At 36.4% G+C, this 15,200-nt stretch overlaps 1 protein-coding gene across 2 annotated transcripts in view; it reads left to right on the top strand.

Annotated features, from left to right (window-relative positions):
- Zeb2 (zinc finger E-box binding homeobox 2) overlaps positions 1-15,200 on the top strand; it is a 127,120-nt gene that overhangs the window by 23,175 nt on the left and 88,745 nt on the right. Inside the window, exon 2 of one of the 2 annotated variants that reach the window (XM_023561107.2) lies at positions 3,461-3,573. The exons of the other annotated variant lie outside the window; for it this stretch is intronic. Within the exon in view, the coding sequence (XP_023416875.1) occupies positions 3,462-3,573 (112 nt within the window). The 5' untranslated portion in view covers position 3,461. The remainder of the gene's footprint in view (positions 1-3,460; positions 3,574-15,200) is intronic. 2 annotated transcript variants of the gene reach the window in all.

Genomic DNA, 15,200 nt, shown 5'->3' with positions numbered 1-15,200 from the left:
CTCCAGGGAGTGAGACATTTAAAACAATAAAAGCAATGCAGAACTCAGACACAAACAAATCTGTATACAAATTCTTCTGATTCTGCCAATTACTTTCCATGTGGCCTTGAGTCTGTTTCTCAGCCTCTGTGAGCTTCAATTCTTATGTTTAACACAGGAGCCAATACTGGCTTGCAGGTTCATTGGGAAGATCAGACAAAATTCTAAGAACGGTATCTGAACCCTCGAAGATGCTCAATAAATTCTGATTCTTTGTCAAAGCCTGATTAATTAGGCTGCCAGGAATCCTTGATGAAGGTACTTCAGTTTCTGGGCCTTGATGAACCCTTTTTCAACAGAGAAAACAATAACCTATGTCTGAGATATTCGTTTAATTTTGATTTTTTAGGGATTAAAAACAAAAAAAAGAATCCCAGCAGTTGGCATATTCTTTTACCTTCTCATTTCCAGGAAGTATTACATGGCACTCATGGTACTTTTTCTCTTAGAAATATTACTGTCCTTTTTTAAAAACCCTCAAAGAACATATTCTGTGATGACTTTTGTTATGGCACTTAAAATATCTGATTCTTATTTGTCTCCCCACACATGTGTAAATGTCGAGCACATTTTTGCCTATCTCTTACCACCAGTGACGTTACATACAAAAACCATTTTGTTAAAGCCAGGGTGCGCAGAATACAGCAGGTCCATTAAAGGTTTAATATCTATTATAATAGCTAAAAGAAAAATTTTGTTAACTTAATATTAGATTCTATCACCATATTAACAATTTATTGAACCATACTTTGTGACAGCTGTGTCATTTTGAATACGTGCAAGTTATTTTAAGTTTAAATTCACTGACTTTGGGCCTTTCTCAACATTTTTGAGACCTGGGCATCAGGGAGCTGACAGGCACTGTGGGTGCTCAAAGAGTGGCAGCTTCGGACTTCTGATCTCAAGTGTGACTTTTAGGTTCATAACAGCCATGAGACTGGATCACTCAGCCTAACTATGTCTCATAGTAATCATCAACGTTCCAGGGCTTCTGTAAGGAAATATTGGTACTAGGTCAGGTGCCGAGCACACAGTGAGTGTTTAGCATTGCAGGTCTTCCCTCCAGCCTTCCGCTCCATTCCCTAATATTCAGTGTGGGTTGCTCTTTTAGGGAGTTCTGTCTTGCTACCTCTGCCAATCCTAGTCATCCAGTCAACATTTAGTATATACCAGAGGTAGATGTCTTACTCCAGTTCCAAATTTTGTTATGAAAATTAGACTATTTTCTACTCAAGCAAATGTGCATGCAGAAGTACCTTCCATACTTAAAATCACAATCATGCTAGCTATTTTCTGCCTAATCTTTTTCTTTGTTGCTATCATCCTGCTCAGTGTGGCACTTTGGTGTTTTTGCAAGCCTTTGCCACATCTTGCTTAGGTATCTCAGACTTCTCTTCTTCCATGATCCTTCCCAGATACCAGAAAAAGAGAGTGCAGTGAGATGTCTCGCCCAGACATTTGCCATGCAACTGTGTGGATTGGTTAGTTAATAGAGTTGATTAAAACACTTTGTTTGATTCTGCTTAAGCATACCAAAAATACATTCAAAATCTACAGCTACAAAATGTAAAGAAGGTAATCCAAATATAGTACTACATAATGAGCCTCTCTGTTGGTAGTATATAAAGCAGTTTAGAGTATAGCTTCAAATTCTAATGAAGATCATTTTAAATCTTGCACTGAATTGTGAATTTAAAATTCCTATGTTCCCCATAAGTATCTGAAGAGGGGCATGTAAATACCATAAGTGAATTAATTACTGCCTTAAGTTGGTGAAGCATGTGTGAATCCAAACTTTATTCTTGAACTTGCACTTCTCTTCCTAAGGTTTTTTGAACCGTTTCCTACATGCTGAGTTCTGAGTACCTATTCAACTGCTCAAGACATGGAAAGAATGTATTTTTCATTACATGGATCAAATATTTTAATCTCAGAAAATCTGCACCACCACAACAAAAAAGTCTGTCCAGTACCACATACATGTGCAGCATGAAATTCATAAAGCAGCAAAGAGATATTTATAAACTTATAAAAACATTAAAAATGACCTCCACATTTGCCCCTCCTACCATTCACAGTGTGTTTCTTTGTCTAAGAAGAAATAAAAGACCAAGTGAAAAGACAACTTTTCACCCCTGTTTATGCCTTAGTGATGGAACATGAGACCACTGAAGTGAGTGGACAATTTTTTCTAGCTCTTTTCAAGCAAACTCAAGGAGCAAAGAGAATGGAGCCACTGGGAGGCTCGGGATGCGCTCACATGGCGCCCACCCCAGCTCCTTCCGAGACTCCATAATTTCCACGGAAGGGCCAGAGGCCCTGCCAATCTCCGCACATCATTGGCATGATAGACCATAACAGCTTCTTCTGAGCCGTTCCGGTCTATCGTGTCAATGCGTACTCAGGGAGTCCTCAATGCACGGATCATTGACGCAGCACTACATAACGGCTCCTTAGCAGCCATTATTGGGTATCAAGTCAATGCATACTGAGGGAGCCTTTATCACATAGTCCTACACAAGCAGACACATTCCAAATACTAAAATTCCTTAGGAAAATTAGTCATTGCCCAAGTGTGATAGCTGTTTTCCATTTTGAATTTTAACCATTTTTGGAGAAAGGAAGTGAAGGGAAAATCATCCAGGAAAAAAAAAAGGTCTTTAAAACCTGCTGTGCAAGTTACAGGGTGGGGTCAGCACAGGAAGATGATGAACTTCTAATTTCTTGCTTTTCCATAGTGTCACTTTATTGTGTCAAAGTTGTAGAAAGAGCTTCACCTTCCCTGAGCGTCTTTTTCAATGAGGGTACATCCCTGAAAACTTCATTTAGTGGTTCAGGGAAAAATCTTGAAACATGTGGAAATGATGACAAGCTCTCTAACTATAAAATAACAGTAGTAGGTATGACTACAATATCCTTACAGAAATATACACGTCAAAATGTCACACTCTGTAATTATTCCATGAGAGATTTCAGTTGGTCATTCCAGACTTTTAATAAATAATGTGCTGACTAGAACAGTTCCGTGAGGATTGAAATAATGGTAGTGAAAATGGTGATCATAACAATAATAATATTACCACCTACTTTCTTATTACATGGCAGGCACTTTGAATATATTATCTCATTTAATTTTCTCAGCAGGTATTATTAAAACTTGACTGATGTCACTAAGCCTCACACAACCACTGAATAACTAGGTTTGGATTCAAACCAGCACCAGAGAAAGACATTCTCTTTTCGTTTCATTCTTTCTAATGATAATCACCTTTGGGGAATTAGGTTTTTATTTAGACTAGCCAACCCACAGTCTGCTGACTGATCAAGAAACTTTAATTTTAGTAATTCTCCCAAATAGTAAAAAGTATCAGAGCCAACATCAGGAGGCAAAAAGTGGCAAATCACCCTTTCTGTCTGACAGAATGTTAACCACGAACAAGACTTGGAAATTTCAGAGCGTCTGCCTGTGTTTTAGAAGGAAAGTCCACTGTTGCCATCACTTCTGGAAAGATTTCCTTGCATCAGATGAGAATGGTGTGAGTTTGCTGTTGTTGATGTTTTTCCCTTTTGTGTTCGCTTGCTGACTGACATCTGCTATCATGCTAAGCAGGTGTTCCTGTGTAAACGAACGTGCCCTGTTTGTGTTTCGCCATCCTCGCTGCTGCGCACCCAAATGAGCAGCGTGATTAAGAATCCTGTAAATTTTTGAAAGGAAACGGATGGCTACCCTACTAGAACATAATTACACCGTTCCAACATCCGCAGCTCACTGCTGCAGCAGAGTTGGAGAACAGCAGAAATTAATAATATATAATAGCATCATTCTCGTAATTTATAAATGAAATAAAGTAGAGAGAAGATTCTGCTGATATGCATTTTCTCCTTAATTCTAAAAGACAAAGTATAGATTAGAATTTTAGTGGGGTGAAACCTGGCCAGCAGTTTCCCACTAGTTGCCTGATTCATGATAGGAGAGCTTTTGCTTAGGGAAAAGAGCTAATATCTTTTATTAGGCCAGAGGAAAAAGATGAATAAACAAGGCCCTCTAAAGGCAGCACTACATAAAGGGGGTCTGAACAAAACTCTCTATGGATTGCATACCCACTGTATTTTAAAAGGTATTATTGCTCTAAGACTTTAACATGTACTGTATTTTTTCTGTCATTATAATAACATACCACCATAGGTCAACCCCTCTGAGAAAAGAGAGACCAGATGAGTTAAAGATGTGGTCCAACATAAACTTTGTGCTAAAAAGCACTTATGTTAAGTTCTAAAGATCTGCTGTACAACAATGTGCATAGAGTTAACAATACTGTACTAGGCACTTAAAATTGTTCATAGAGTAGATTTCAAAATATATTTTTAATCCCTATTTTAGAAAACACTATGTCTTTTTAAATATGTTCTTTTGAGCCCGGTGACTGTGCCAATGAGATTCTTATTACAGATCATTAAAGGAAAGGAATCAATGCTTTTTAATCTCACCTTTCAACTATGCTGGAGAAATAGTAGGACTTTCTGAAGAGACAAATAAACTGTGTTAAAAGTAGCACCCATAAGATTGTGAAAGGCAGCTTAAAATTAAAATATTTTTGTTTTAACCTGCCATGGATAAGTTGCATGAAACATAATGTTTCATGTCTGCAAATGAACACATTCAGTTATTTCAAGGGTTTTTGTCCATATACCCAAAGTGCCTCTGTCTCTGTATCTGTATCTGTCTGTCTGCCTGTTTGTCTCTGTCTCTGTCTGTGTCTCTCTCTCTATTTTTCTCTCTGTCTCTGCCTCTCTCTCACACAGATGACAATTCCCTTAATAAGAATATATTTATAATATTTAAATAGCATTATTCAAGCATTTTTCTTGTTTTATTCTAAAAAATGATAATATGTCTCCCCAAAAAATCAACATGGATTTTCTTGCTTTAATTAACCTTAGAAAACATGAAAATACTATTTGTCTTTCAAGAGAAACATGTCCACTTAAGGTGCTTATTCATTTAAACAGTATTCATTTAAAGGTCCCCTTGAGTATTACCCTATGTGTTTTGATTTGGTTCTGAGAAAATAAATTCATTTAATAGATTTATTTCATTAACAGGTATTTATTTAAGTGAGTTCCGCTGTATTTAAATCTCCAGTCTCCATTACTTCCTTAGTTCACTTGCTTCATGTTGACTAATTTTAATAAGCCTAAGGTGCCTAGGGTCTTATTGAGTGTTCAGTTTGATCAATATGGTTAAATTAAAATTGTGCAAAATATAAGCAAATGTACTCTAACAACACAGTGAAAAATGTGCTGTGCAAAAAGCATTGATTGGTGCGCTTGGACACAGACTGTGCGAGCTGGGTGAGCCTCTGAGCTAGCAAGAAACTACCTCAGTGCCCCAAAGCTGCTGACCCTTCAGACACACCCTTGTGTCCCCAGCCCGTCAAGCTCTAGCACAGACAGATCATGGGCACAAAAAAGGAGACACTCATCTTAGGTGTTTTACTTTGGATTTATTGCAAAGTAGAATGGAAGATGTGCAATGAAATCATATATAAAGAAAAACATGAAAGCTAAGATTTTATTTAGGCAATAACTAAAGACCCTGTTTCTTCTTCACATAATAATTTATTTCATGAGAATTGTTCTTCAGTCTTCATCATTTGGTTAACCAGTATTCTTTTTTCAAGTCCATGCTCATAAAGTTTGATTTGGCATATTACCAAAATATTTTATTCTAAAGTATGGCAATATCAGTGTTGCCATTAGTACTGCATTTAAAAAACTGTATAGTTTAATGGCTTTCTAACAACTGTACTGTTTTCTGTATAATTGTACAGCTAAATAGATAACTCCATTTTAGAGAATTCCTTTTAGCATGAGGAACAATTTGTCCTCTATTCATAAATAATTTTTAAAAGTTTTCTCTTTCCCCCTACTCTTTATTTTGCTTTGTTACCTATTTTAAGAGATGCAGGAGGATCAGCATACTTGATATTCAGTGTCACTCTTTGTAAACTTTGCAAAAATCTACCACAATTACATAGCAATTATAATTTTTAATGCTTTAAATACATATTAGATCTTGGTTTCTTTTTTCTACCTGCTGTGTGCTCTTGTATCTATCTTTAATCTTCTTGCTAAGAGACAGCTATCATCACAGCACTGGCTTTTCTTGATATCATCACTTCCTACATGTCCAAAACATAAGTTCACATGAGCAGAAGTTGATCTTATCAAGGTAAATCAGAAGTTTAAAAAATAACAGGGAGATAAAAACATCAAAAATGTATATCTTGCAAGCACTGATGTTGTATTTAGGAAAAGTCTGTTCCGTTGAGATGAAAATCAGTCTCTAGCTTAAACTGTCCTCATAGGTTTGTAAGTGTAAAAGGGATTTGAAGTTTCCTTTTAAATTAAAACTATTGAGGTCTGGAATACAGCTCAGTGGCACAGCGTGTGCCTGGAAGTGCAAGGTCCTGAGTTTGGTTCCTGGTACAAAACTTTTTTTTAAATATATAAATAAATTAAAACTAGTGTTTGAGCTTTCTAACATTTAATCAGATATTCACTAGCAAGCCTGCAAAATAAAATACTGTTGATTCTTAAAGTCATCAGAAGTAGACCAATACAAGTTCAGAAGGAACAACTTTATTTTTGTAGTGGGGCCAAAACAAATACTAAGGATTTTGTTTAGCTTTGTGCATGTTAATCTTGATTTTTCCCAGTGTTTTGCATGTTTTGAGTTTTTAATATCAAAGGTACTGCTCTTTGTAAACAAGTGTAAGTTTACCGAGGAAGCTTCACTTACACCCTTCCCTTGTAATCAGATGTGAAAATTACACCCTCCTTTTTGGATACATGATAATTACACATTTCAACATGCAAAGAATTGTCTCTGTTTCAGTTGTTCGAATGAAAAAGCTAAGACAGTCAGTAAAATATATTATTATATTAAAGATCATTTCCATAATTTCTTTCAGGTTTGTAATGAAAACCATGATCAAGGTAGTTTAGTTCTGAAAAAATACACATAGAAATAAGGAGAGGATAAAATTAATCCTAAATTAATTTGAATGGCCATTCACTTACTTTATGAAACACAACTGAGAAAATATGTTATATTCTTTCTATCAAACCAAAACAACAAAAACCTTTTAGTATTTTATCTGACATTTTCTTTTGCTTATTGAATTTCTGACATTTCTTTTGCTTATTGAATTTCCTATTTTTCATGCAGGAAAAAAAGGTAAAAGTCAACATTTTGGTGATTATTGTGAAAGCTGTAGTCACTGGAGAGATATAAATACAAGAAAGGAAACTTTTCAAGGTTATAACTTTTTCAATAGTCTTTTTTAACCAAATATAAAAGTTTTAGAAGCTCAAATTAACTGTCTCAAACTTTACAGTCAGATTTCTAGATATACCTGGAATGTCACTTATATTCAAAGGTAAAGGATATATCACTCTGGGCATAAAATAAATTGAAATCTAAAAAATGCAGAGGCTTTTGGCAAATAATGTTGTAAAAATGTCTCTTACAGGCTGGGGATTTAGTTCAGCGGCATAAGCACCTGCTTTGCAAGCAGGCAGTCGTGAGTTCGATCCCCGGTACCGATAAAAAGGAAAAAAATGAAACAAAACAAGAAATGTCTCTTACCTGATTGGAAGGAAGAACTTAAACTATGGATGATAAATTTATGCTACTTGAAATAGTTTATGACATATAGGAATAAAAATCCCAAATCTTTAATTCTTTTAATATTTGAAATTTTTCTATTCATCAAAACACTACCATTGGTAACAGAAGAGATAATCGTATAGCCCCAGAATATATGTATTTTTAAAAGGGATTCTTGAAAATTTTTGGTTATAAAAAATTCCTCATCCCAAATTTCTCAAAATTCTAATATTGAGAATTAAATAACATTAATTAGCATTTGTCTATATGTCTTTCCTATCTTAAAATCATTGCATAACCTGACAAATTATAATTTGAGCTTCAAAAATCTTTCCCTTAATGCTTTGATACAATCTAGCTTTAGATGGAATCTATGAGTTCAATTGTTTTTATACCTAAGCTTTTCTCCTTGGGTAGAAATTGAAATAGAACTGGCAAAATCAAGTTTTAAACCCTATGTTTCAAGTCAGGAACAAGATGTTGTTTTGAATGTTAATACTTTTTTTTTTTTTATTGTTGTTGACGTTGTGCTCTCAAAACCTACAGTAAGATGTCTTATTTTCAGGCTGTTTCTCTGTTCTGAAGTGTCAGTTTTTATAATTGCTCTACAGACCATAAAGGAAGATGGCTACATTCAGAAAAGCCAGTATGCCTGTTTGATAAATGTATCAGTACATTTTCTGTTGCTGTAACAAAATACTTGAGGCTGGTTATGTTCTAGTGAAAAGGGGTTCAATTAGCTCACATTTCTGGAAATTTATGGCATGGTATGTTCCTTCCAGCTGAGAACCCTGAAGCAGATGACTTCACAGTGGTTAGAGAGCCTGGCACACAGGAAGCTGGGAAAGAGGGAGAAGCCAGGCTGCTCCTTTAGAACAGCCCCACAACAGGCACTAACTGGGGCTCCCAAGAGAACGACTTAATTTTCACCAAGGGTCATGGCCCGGAGACTTACCTGGCACTACACTCTGCCTCTTAAAGCTTCCACCACCTCCCAACATTGCCATCCTAGGAGCCAGGCTTCTAACATATGAGACATATGAATCCCTAAAGGGCAACGCAACTCCTGTTCAAACCATTGCAGTGAGCTATCGGCACAGGGAGCCACATGTTGCAAACTCAGTTTCCATTTGTTTGCTTTTTTGGGTTTTTGTTGTTTTAGCTTTATTGCTCCTGTGTTTTTAAGGAAGATTTTGTATTTATTTTATCAGGGAGGCATTCTATTTTCCTAACTGCTGTACAGGCTGATCAGAGAGCTTTTTAAAAGTTTCACATGGACTGACATTATCTTGGACTAAGTGAGTTTTTTACTTCAGCCCCTTTCCAGTGTTAGATCTGTCCTGCCACAGAACGAGGGTGAGGAGAAGGAAGAATCAGTGGGAAAATCAGGAAGGAATTAGGAGACATAAACTGAGCCTATTGTCTATCGCTACCTTCACTGCCTTTAACACTGAAAGAAAATAGCAAGTGCAGATTGGCAAGGGAAGTTTTGGATGAATCAAAATGCAGAAGAAGCCATTGCTGATTAGGCCAGATGTCTTTTGCCAGTTTCTGTGTCTGTGGGCTGACTGATCTGGGGAGTTCTTGGGTCACAATTGAGTATGAATTCTGGACGTGGTTCAGGAAACTTGTTTGAGGACTTTTGGCTTATACCAGTACAGCTTTGGAGTCATCCTTTAACCTGGTTGTGGTAAACCTATGGTATACGCACCAAAGAGGGCTGTTCATGTCATTGAAACTCTAAAAGATTCACCATCACTGATCTCCGGGTCTCGTGTCCCTAGTAATGAAATGCTAAGATTTGAGCAGAGGTTGCAAACTAGTAGCTGGCACATGTGTTTAGTTTGGCTCACAAAATATTTTTAAAACATTTGAATCAATTGTCAGTATTTAAAAATTAAATAGCTCCACACAAACAAATTCTAGATTTTCAGTTCATCTGGGAAACTTTGATAAACATCTCCATTCTTCTATTTGAATACTGAGTTCATAAAATTTTTCTGTTCCTATATTTGCAATCAAATTATGTGTGCCTGGCAACTCTTCGGCCTTCTTTAGAATTAAAGAAATCACATCTGTTTAGAAAGTTTTACTTTTCTCAACTGTATTTCGATGCATATCCAGTTTGAACACAGGGATAATATCTTCAACTAACAGTTACAGTGTGTTTAATAGTGTACTAGGTGCAGTGACTAAAACATGTCATCTTATTTGATGTTTTCAACCCTCCTAGGAGGTAGACAGTCAAAATATTTAATGCAAATTATTATTGAGAAATTGGCCAGATATTGTTTGTCTAATGTGAGAAAGAGCAAGGATGCAAATCCACAGCTTCTGCTTCATAGGGAGTGCTTTCTATGCTATTATTATTATGTTTTATTCACTCTCATGAATGAGAATTGGAGGTTTCTTATTAATTGAGAATTATGTTAATATTTCCTAAGTTTAATGAAGACTCTTTTTTCATGTCATTCTTAGATGAACGTTGTATTTTTATTAAGGGAAATAACAGGTACTATTTTAAAACATAAACCGTGCCAGGCATGATGGTACATTTCTATAATCTCAGCACTCTGGGAGACTGAGACAGGAGGATAGTTCGTGCCGAGACTAGAGAACTTAGTCACTCAGCAGATCCTGTCTCAAAAATAAAAACATGACAGGGGACATTGTTCAGTGCCAAGGCCCAAGGTTTAATACTCAGTTCCAGGGATAGGGGGACACCATCCACAGAATAGTGTAGAAAATAGTTTTATGATAAAAGTTTTATGAGGAAATGATATGAAGAGACAGAAGGGCAAGAATTCATAAAATAGGTAGAAGTTTAAGGAAAAGTAGGGACTATCTACCCATAACATTAGAAATAGAAGATTGAACCACTCAAAATATTATAGAGAGATAAGAAATATAAAGAGAAAAATAAGGAGGCTGCCAAGTAATTTAAGTAGTGAAACCCTTTAAGACAGAAGCAGGAGAGAAACGGGAAACACCAGAGAGGAAGCAATGATCAGGAAGTGTGAAGAAAAATCTCTAGGCCAGAAATCTGAGCAAGGATTTGGAGAAAGACAAGGTGAAAAGTGTGGAAACATAGAAAGGGATGTTTTCAAGGATTCAGAAGTTAAGAGAAAAAGAGATTTTCATTACAAAACCCTGTCAAGACAAAATTAACATGTTTGGGCTGTAAGAAAGGATGTCAAGCAGGATAAAAATTAGTAAGAAATTCTTGAATGTGAAGTAGGAAGGAAAGGTAGGCCACAGGGAAAGAGGGCATGGGCGGAAACCAGGGAGGGAGAACCTACGGCGGATGGAAGTGGGGCATAAAGAGTTAGGAAAGAGCATGACTGGGACCTAGCAAACCATACTGATTTGGACAGGAAAGCAAATCTGAAGAAAGCAGCGGGGAGAAGACTCCCCAGCAAGGGGAAGGAGGGAAAGATTGAATGCTGCAGAGAGAAAGAGAGAACGAGGGGAAAAGAGAAAACAGCACAGCAAAGTTTTTGGAGTTTAACCTAGGAAAGAAGGAACGTGATGTTTCATTGGGATTATTCCCCTGCATATTGGTTTCTTGCTTCTAAAACTAGATATCCTCTCTTCTTTCACATAGATCTATGACAGTATTGTACTACTGTAACACTTTCTTATGGAAAAATAATTTACAAGGTTGAACAATTATATTTTCTTTTCTCGAAAGATAAGATAAACATTGATGGTTCTCTGTCTGGTGGAGAAAGCACTAGTGGCTGTGAAAATGGGGCTAGAGGTGATGATTATTTCCAAAAATATTGGTTCAACAAATTCATAATTCATCGGAAGTGGGAATTATGTTCAAACATTGCTGGTAAAACACACTCAATATTAATTTATATTGCTTATAGTGAAGGTCTCTTGAGTTTTCAAAAAGTTTGATTTACAGATTTCTTCACAGCAAAAGTCTTTTTCATAGATTCGGTTTTATAGTCAAATTGTATAGATCCTGCAATAATTCCTTACCTTGACAATATATGTACTCAATTTCCCTTGATTTAAACAATTTCAAAGATTTAAAAGTGTACCTCACTGGGGCTCAGGAATGTAGAAGTCCTCTCTCCTCCTGTTGTCTCTAGTCTCCATTTTGAATTGAATTAGTATGAAGCCTTTAACAGCATTTTCTGTGTCACTGTAAAGATGGAGTTAAATGTCAAAACAGACTCAAGAAATAGGAGAAAATTAGTGTTGCGTACTTCCAGTCACTGTCTGGACCTCATGCCTCGGTCATGTGCGCTGACCAGGTGCAGAGTGTGTCCCCTTCAGAGTGGACTCTGTCACCTGTAGGACAAATGAGGTAAGGGCCACGTAAAGGGTAAGTTTATCTAAAGGTGTAGACACCGCTGTCATGCAAATGCAATGAGAATCCTTATTGTAATCCCTGAACCTGTTCTTAAAGTTAGAGGTGTCTGAGAAGAAAACCAGACAATTGAGCTGTAATACAAGTAAAACTATAATGGTTAGAAAAATCAATTTGCAGTAATAAGAAGTTATTAAAAGTAGCTGTTTATGAAAAATAGCTGTTTCTAGAAAGCATGCCAATGGACACATCTTCCATATTATTCATATATATATATATATATATATATATATATATATCATATACCTGAAAAAGAAGAAACTCACAGTTATACTGATTTTACATGAGTAGGTAAGAAACATAGTCACATGACTTTTGGAGCATTTATTGAACTTGATCAATTTTTTTTTTTTCCTGTTTGCATACAGAGTAAGTAAATAGAGATGACAGGTAGGTAGCTAAGTAAGATAACAGGATGGCAGACAGAATTCCTGACTATCAGGGCAGAAAGAATTTATGAGGGAGCTGCCACATGTAACATAATACAGCTTAGTTCAGAAACGCAGACAGACTACAAGGCAGACAATACTGTATTTCAAGAACAAGTGTTGTCCTTAATATTATGCCTAATGCTAAGTCACCTATCTCTCTTTTTCTTTTCTTTTCTTCTTTTTTCCTTGCTTCCTAGAACTGAGAAAACTTCTTCCCTAACTTGGGTTGCTATGCAGAGATGTGAAATTTCCTTGGCTCTGAATTCTTTTCTGTCAAGCAGGGACTACTGGGGGCCCTGCTAATGTGCGTACTGATGCACCCTGTAGTTTCAGAGATGATGAAAGAGCATATTACTTATTTCCACAACAACAAAGCTGTTGAAAGAAGCCAGTTATTTTACCTGGGTACCTTCTCCCAGGTGACAGTAGTGTAGAGCCATGGCATTTAAATATGGGCTAGTACTATTTTTTCTGTAAAAAGTTTTTATGGAGAGTCACAATATCACTCCCAACCCAGAGAAAAATTAAAAGACCATTGCTATTATTTGTATTCATTTAGTCAACTATGCCTAAAATATGGAAAAGGCATCATTATGCTCATTCAAAGTATATTTTATTTGCTGTTTACCAGCCTAGCCTGACATAATATGATTTGTGCTTTGTGGGGTCACAACAAGCTACTAGCAGGACAATTTGCTGAATCAAGAGGATGATTGTGTCTGGTGCCAGTCAGTCGCAATTAGGACCAGGATCAGGGAGGCCCAGGGCTTGTGCATCGTCTTGGGCAAGCTGCATAGAAATCAGCTCACCTGAAACTAATTGTCACAACAGAGACCTTATGCAAATGAGCCCTGGGGTTAGCGTGGGAAAAGAAAAACTGTCGCAAAGATAGGTGACCTGCTGAGCAGGGGGTCTGTTGCTGGGGAAATCTTTGTTCAATGAGTTTAAAAATGTTTTCATTGTTCAAAAAAAAAAAAAAAAAAAAAAATACCATACACAATCACCAAGAGTGTGGCAAACGGACTCATCTAAAATTCCAATAAAGTAGAAGCCTGCTTTGGAGCATGCAATAAATTGGGAGTCTACACTTTATAAGAGCTACAGCAGGAAAATAATTCCCTTTGCAAGGGCCTTTAAAGTTTAGGTGCCATGCAGAGCTGAGTGGCCTACCTTGAAACTTACTCAGAAGGTCAGGCCTACTGCTGAACACTTAGGTTCCACAACAAATTTCCACCTGCGTTCTAACGACCACTTGCACACTGCCATGAAGGATACATATGAATTCACCAAAGAAAACCTGTTTTCTAACTGAACTTTGCTTTTGTCTCAGGTGGAAAAGAAGGGCCACAAGGGTTCTTTGTCTCATTGCCAAATAATCTGGGAAACAATGGCAGTTTCTTGAATTGCAGTTGTTTAAATGTTCATAAAAATCAAATTGAATGCAAATGCTGGGAAATTCTGGGAATGTCTATGCAGCTCAGTTGATAAGTATTGTAAAAATTAGCAAACTAAAAGTAAATACTATTTTAAAATTCTGATTTGCTTCCCTTTTTAAACTGCTGATTAAAAAACATTTTATCAATTAGAAATATGATTTGATCTTGTGATACTATTCTTTGGAAATCTTCAAAATGCTCAACTTTAGAAAAGTAGATGAAGATAATAATAAACATTTTGACAGACCGTTGTAACAGAATTGCCTTTGTTTTCTTAAATTGGTTTTTAGCTTTGCAATCTGTGTACTTAAAAAAGTACAGGTTATCACACAATATTACTTAGCTTTTCATTGGAGTGTTACCCGTCATATTAAATAATGTACATAGTCACCTAGCAGTCTAAATATAATATCAAGAAAACAAAGTATTCTAAACTAAAGAGCTAAGATATTTTGATACCAAAGGAAGGAAAATAATCGAATAAAAAATTTTAGGTAAGAGAAAAGAAAGCTGCGTTGCATCAATTTTTGATCCAAAAGTTATTTTGTTTTGCAAATTACTGGCTGTAAGAAATTAAGTGTTTTCACTGTGTTTTTTAAACAGTGGAATTGAAATTTGAGTTTGAACCTGATAAGTAAACTGGGAATTAACCTAGTAGCCACTAAAAAGTCTGAAAGTTAGGCTTAAAAGAAGAGAGACAATCACAACTTAAGTTAAAAAACAAAAACTCTTTTGTCCCTTCGCCTCTGTCTGAAATAATTTCCACATATAGAAGACGTTTCACAGTGGGTACGAAGTGCTCAGCTTTCACTCATCAAACTTTAATCGGAACTGCATTCTAGTTTTTGAATAAAGAACACTTAAAAAATTTAGATGCAAATTATTTTGCATTATTCATGCTTTAAGTGTCCTTGCAGATTTAAATACTTCTGAGGCCACCTTGATTCAAGTAATTACCTAGGCCCTCACTGCTCTGTCATGAATAAGGTATTTTGTACAAGTGAAGTATGCACCCGATGAGCTTTTAAAGTGGCTTTACACTGAACTTGTGTATTGCTTCTTGTGCATGAGTGAGCCGAACATGCGTCGCAATCTGTCTCAGGTGGGAAACCCTGGCTTGGGCATCCATGGGTGACGGGACGAAACCCAGGCATCTCCTCCACACACAGGCTCTGCCTTTTGTTTCTTCTTAGGAATCTCATAGTGATTTTTCTGCCTGATTCTAGTAGCAGTTTTAG

This window comes from Cavia porcellus, unplaced genomic scaffold (genome assembly GCF_034190915.1).
Source record: "Cavia porcellus strain 051 isolate PalLab524CR breed Dunkin Hartley unplaced genomic scaffold, mCavPor4.1 scaffold_12, whole genome shotgun sequence".
In the NCBI taxonomy this organism is placed as follows: Eukaryota; Metazoa; Chordata; class Mammalia; order Rodentia; family Caviidae; genus Cavia; species Cavia porcellus.
Note: the sequence above shows the minus strand (reverse complement) of the source record. Positions and strands in the feature narration are given on the sequence as shown.